Genomic DNA, 5,935 nt, shown 5'->3' with positions numbered 1-5,935 from the left:
CAAAAGGAGCACTTTAATTTTTCTTTTGGATTTTAATTAAAGTAGGTCTAAAAGTGAAAGGATTTTCAGTTCCAAGTTGCAATATAATGATGTCACATTATTCATTTGTACGCAAACAAAAGAACCAATAGTGTGTTGTTAATGTTGTTACCTAAATATGGTCTTTTGGACCGCCAGCATCCAATAATATGCATGCTGTCAAATCATATCTAGATACATATATGGTCAATTCATCTCTTTAAGTTCATAGGAAAAGATTTGCTATAGATTTGCCAATGATGATTTGTTTGAATGAATGAGTTCAAAATTATTTGTCCAATTAATCCATTAAATCTTATCTAGAATAATTTTACGTGTGTTATTTTTTCTATTTCAGAAATTAATTTGAATTTGACTCGAGTTATCATACTTGCAAAGTTTGACTAGAGAAAAATATAATCTAAAACTCTTTAACATCGTGCACCATTTACAAAGTTTAAACCTCCAACTACCCTTTACAAAGTTCGAGCATCTAACCTTATAGTTAGTACTCTCAAAGTGGGCCGAAGCTTGCGAGCTAGTCCGCACCCGCGTCGTGATGGGAGGCTAGGGCTACAAAAATAGCTCGCAAAAGAGCGGACCTAACGGGCCTGGCCCGCTAAGACTCGCGCGGCATGCCAAGCCCTTATATATATATATATAAATTCAAAAAAATAATAATAAAGCCCACGAGACAGCCAGTAGAAACCTGTTAGAAATTAGGCCTGCGATTGGGACATGCCGACCAGCTTTAATAGTAGTACTTACAATTATATTAGTAGTTCGCTAAATTAGAAAACCTAGCTAGGAAAAGGGTAAACAACAAACACTTTAACCATTGTTGTTTCACATTTGTTGAATGGTTTTTGATAGGCTTACAACACATGAGCTGATGAACATAGTGCTGAAGTTGATAGCGAAACTGCATATTTATTATTTTATGTATATATTATGCTCAACAACAACAACACTCGCGATATCAGAATAATGATTACAGTCTTCTCCCGTGGGCGATAACGCCTTGCTACCCGGGGTTACAAAAGCATCAAAAGAAGCCAAGAACTACTCCAACTGAGACCTCAACAGAGATTTCATGCAGAACTGAGTAGTTTGGGTATTTTACTTCTGGTGCAGACCTTCCTTTATAAAGGACACAGCGACGGAGACTAATTGATCTTGGTGCGACTGATAATCGTGGCTCGCCCCTTCTACGATGTGTAATTTGTGGTTCGGTATGATCTTGTCAAACTCAAACGCGTCTTCCACAGGAATGATCTCGTCGCTGGTTCCATGAATGGTCAATACCCTGCAGACACATTTCCAGCACTTTAAATCTTAACAACCTCGTGTTTGTTTATTCACGTGCACGTTTGGGCAAAACCACAAAACAAAAGTTCTCTCGCTATCAGGATTATTGTGAACTTGATTTGCTTGTAACTAGAACGTTACTGCTAATCAACGTAAATAACCCTCGTGGGAAATGAAAATGAAATTGCCGCTCGTTCTTACCTGCATTCATTGTCAATTTGGGTACACGCTTTGTGCATGTCAGTATTGAGTCGGTCCATCATGCTTTCCTCAGTAACGCGATATTGCACCTCTCCTGCAAAAGAACAGAGCATAAGAAGCCATATTCTAACCATCTGTTAGCTAAAATATCTGTAAAACGCATTAAACTATTGAAGGAAACCAGTACGAAAAGGAAATCTCTTTTTACAGTAAAAGGAACACAGAGCAATAAAAGGAAACACATCTAATTAAGTCATTAGTTTCCCGGAATCCCGGGAAAACAAAATGTAAATTTGGCCGACATTAAACATTGTTAAGTCTGTTAAGATACTTAGATACCGACAAAATGAGCTTTATCAGCCTTACCGGCTCTATTCTTCACATCTAGAAATCCGTCTTTCTTGATTCTTTCCAAGAAGTCATTACCCAAACGTTCTGCAATGCCTCTCCCCATAACATAGCGGCCCGAAGCATTGACCACAGTCGGAACATCATGATACTTGGATGCATACAGGAGCACAACGTTGCCTCCTGCAATAGGTTTTCTTAATTATTAATCTGTTTGTTCATATTAGAATAAGCAAAAACACTAAACCCGCAATGCAATCAAACTTACATGAATTGTGAGGGTTAGGATCACTCAACTGGGCTATAATGCACATGGGCCAAACCACACTAAAAGATTGAATTCAACAAATTAGCTAGTCTAACTCATAGCCTTATAAACCCATATTATCTTTCTTATTTTATCAATGTGGGACTCTTAACAGTGATAAATGAATTGAACTATAAAACAAGCACGGTTCTGAAATTTGCAAAGGTCCATTACCTAAGCACTGAACGGTTTTGAAATGCCTAGAATTGAATTCAAGTAGTAGTGGAAGTCCTTTGGACCTTGATGTAGGTTATTTCAACGACTCCGAGCATATTAAGCTGTAATCTGTATCCATTATAATGGATAAGAATCATGCTCCACTCACTCGACCAGACCGTTTAGGGTTCAACATTATGAAGGGTTAAATACTAAAATGCTTAGGCTACCTATCCAATATACAATTTTGAACAAGGACCCGAAAGTTACTGTTGGAACCGCAAAGGAAAGCAATTAATGTGTGATGCGAGCTTTTTTATAGTACTGTGGTGGGCATATGTTCTGCATAGAGAAATAACAAGAAGTTTGCACACCTTTACTATGTCCAAGAATGGCAGCTACTCTCCGTTTTTCCCCGATGAAATGTTCAACCACAGAATGCAAATCATCAACCTCTTTCATATAGTGACCAAAATGAAATGTCCCTTCGCTTTCCCTAGAAGGCAATTGACCGAATAAAGGCATTATATTACTCACATCAATATCATACCACCCAAAAAAAAATTATATTACTCTTTAAGTAATTAAGAAACTTCAAAACTTAACTTTTGCGAAGATAAAAGAGTGCTCCATTCAGCTATTAAAATGTAACATATTCAAATGCTTTACAGTTGGTTTAGCCTTTCTTTAACCAGGCGTATATGATGTAAGATGCAACCGTCATGTTTCTAAAATATCCACAAAAGTTCTCTTCTATGGTATTGAAAAGCGAAAGAATGGGAAGGAGAGGGATAATCTACATTTGGAGTTAAGAAAATAAAAACAAAAATAAAAAATAAAATAAAAACTGAACAAGGAATGTTTTCATGAAAACAGTAACTTCGTAGGAAAAACTCCCCTTAATCAAGCCAAGGCTTTCAGTGTTCACCGAATAAAGGCCCAGAAATGAAAAAAAGGCATAACATTCATGAATTCCGTCTAAGGTACTTCATAGTTGATCTTGACAGCAATACTGGAGAGAACTTCACAGTTTTTCAGCTAACTTTTGGACAAGCAAAAAGCAATTAGAGCTAACATTTTTCATAATGTTTTGCTCTTTAGAGGTTTTTTTTTTAATGATGAGAGAAACCCACAGCCACTACCCGAGGGTGTGCACTGGGTAAACCGCGCCTTGTGACCTTAGCCGGCAAAGGACCACAAGAAAGTAAACCAACTGGCTCAAAATTAGAAGGTCAATGCCGCTCCAGAGTCAAACTTGGAGCCTTATGGTTACCAAGCCAACAACCTGACCAATTTGGCCAAGGTTGACCCCTTTTTTCCTTTTTAATGTATGGCATTTGTTATTTGTCACTGATAGATATCATCCGGCAGCAAAGCAACAGTTTTAAGACAGCAGACAAAGTGATTAGGTACAAGCTCATGAATCACTTTACTGCTAATATTAATGAACTGAGAGTATAATCTTAGGTAACCTTACCCGTTTCCAGAAAAGTCGAAGCGAAATGCACTAATTCCTTCTTTCTCCAAGGCAATAGAAATATTGACCATAATTTTGAACTCCTATAGGTAGAAACATGTTCAGATAATCAGATCTCATGAAATGTACCAGTTATTAAAGAAAAGCAACGAATTTATCATTAATATCAACAATCAACTTAAGTCTATTTTGTTCTGAGCACTCACCCATGTAAAACAATTAAACCATATAAAGTCAAAAACCTATATGATAGGAAAGAGCCTTTAAAAAAAAAACTCGTCAAGGTAAATCTTTCTCAATGCAGTCAACTTTTGGAGGAAACAAGCTTCTAGTAGTTTTGTCTTGAGCACGGGGTTGAAAGAAGAAATTACAGCAATGATAATTTTCATTTATAGTTTGGAGAGAGAATATGCAGTATACTAGAATCAGTTTCTGTTGTGAGGATCTAGCAATAATAATATAGGAAATATATAATACTGGGGTAGTGCGCAATCCAAAAGAAGAATAAATACCTAGTTACATGTGCTTCCTCGTAGTTAATTTAATACATCTCCTTAAATGCATGTGTTTAAAAATGATTTTGCATTTAGAGTCAAATAAACAAGTCAGGTTTCCAGTCAATAGGAAAGTTACAGCATTAACTGAAGAAGGAAAAAGAAGATTAAAAACAGTGTCTTGAAGTATAAATGCTTTGGAAGTAAAAACCAAACCTTTGATGATCGAAAACCATGACACAAGACCACAATATCTGGAGATCCAGTGTCATGCAATAAACCCACAAGCTTCTCACCGTACATGTTTGTTAAGGTAACTTTCTTTGGCGTAACACCTGAAACATCAAAAGCATACAGCATAAGTACAAACAGGCCACAAGGAGACAATCTGTACCATAATCCATCATGAAGTCATCACGAAAATTTTCCAACTCTATTCTATTGTAAACCAAGAAGTTATCAGTGTAGGGGGCAACCCCAGCCAAGTTGGCCAAGTCGTTGGCTTGGTAACCACAAGGTTCCAAGTTCAACTCCCATGGGAGCAGCCTATTGGTCTTCTTGGTTTGAGCCGGTGAGCTATGGGCAACCTAGGCTAGTTTGCCTCCTTGTGGTCCTTTGCTGGCTAGGGTCATAAAGCAGGGTTTATCCAGTGAGGAGGGTGTGGATTACGATGAAATGTTGAGCAGACACCATAATATTAACATGGTGTTGAATAAGAGCAAAACCCAAAAGGAAAAAGAGTATGATTATTAGTGTTGCATACCAGCATACTAACCACAGAGGCACAAAAAACCACACACCAAACCACCAAAAACCAATCACATTCTCAATCCATTTTCAATTTTTCATATGTATTGGTTCTAAGTTCATATCATCTCATCTCTCATATTCCATTTTTATTTGGTAGCCAGATTAGGCTCCAACTAGTACAAAATTGAGCTATTTTCAAAATTGAGACTTCTCATTTTTCTCTATGCACAATAATTAGTTCTTTACCAAACAAAGGGGTCATTCCAAATATCTCACTTCCTGCTACTATCCACAGGCATTCATAATCCAAGAGGAGTTATTTCTATAGTCTACAAAATAAAATCACCAGAGTATATACTAGAATCAAAAGAACAAGTAGAAAGCTATAATCTTTTGAAACAGAAATCCTCTATTTTTGGTCTTTTCCTCATTTTTTTTGCAATCCAGCCAAATCGAAAAAGACCAGTAAAACAGTGCTATAAGAAATGCTCACACCTGGGTTGTTTTGAGCCATCTTCAAGATTGCTTCGACTCTGGGGTTGACTGCCTAAAGCTCCCAAATCTTTGAGGAAAGTATACAATTTTCTGATGAAAGTACATTGAAAATCTCTTCTTCTTCTTCTTCTTCTTTTTTTGAATCTGTGTAAAGCAAATTGGGCCGCTGCTTGAAATTTTGGGCCTACTTTCATTTGGACAATTTACTAAATACTACCCAAAAAAAAAAAAAATTGCTGAGTTGCTGACCAATTAATCCAATCTAGCGGCAAATTATACTGTGCACCACGGTGTACATAGCAATGTGCACCACGTACCTAAACGACGTCATTTTGAGCATTGTAAACTAATCGTCCATTTTTTTTGGAAATCACGTTTCCC

General features: G+C 37.0%; 1 protein-coding gene across 1 annotated transcript; it reads right to left on the bottom strand.

Moving 5' to 3' along the window:
• Window positions 1-823: 823 nt before the first annotated feature.
• LOC116012130 lies at window positions 824-5,660 on the bottom strand. Its single transcript, XM_031251599.1, has 7 exons — window positions 5,555-5,660; window positions 4,526-4,644; window positions 3,816-3,898; window positions 2,713-2,834; window positions 1,894-2,058; window positions 1,528-1,621; window positions 824-1,324 (listed from the first exon to the last, which is right to left on the bottom strand). The coding sequence occupies exons 1-7, from the start codon at window positions 5,571-5,573 to the stop codon at window positions 1,138-1,140; spliced, it is 789 nt and encodes a 262-aa protein (XP_031107459.1). The 5' UTR covers window positions 5,574-5,660; the 3' UTR covers window positions 824-1,137.
• Between the last annotated feature and the right edge of the window lie 275 nt (window positions 5,661-5,935).

This window comes from Ipomoea triloba, chromosome 3 (assembly GCF_003576645.1).
Source record: "Ipomoea triloba cultivar NCNSP0323 chromosome 3, ASM357664v1".
Classification (NCBI taxonomy): Eukaryota; Viridiplantae; Streptophyta; class Magnoliopsida; order Solanales; family Convolvulaceae; genus Ipomoea; species Ipomoea triloba.
Note: the sequence above shows the minus strand (reverse complement) of the source record. Positions and strands in the feature narration are given on the sequence as shown.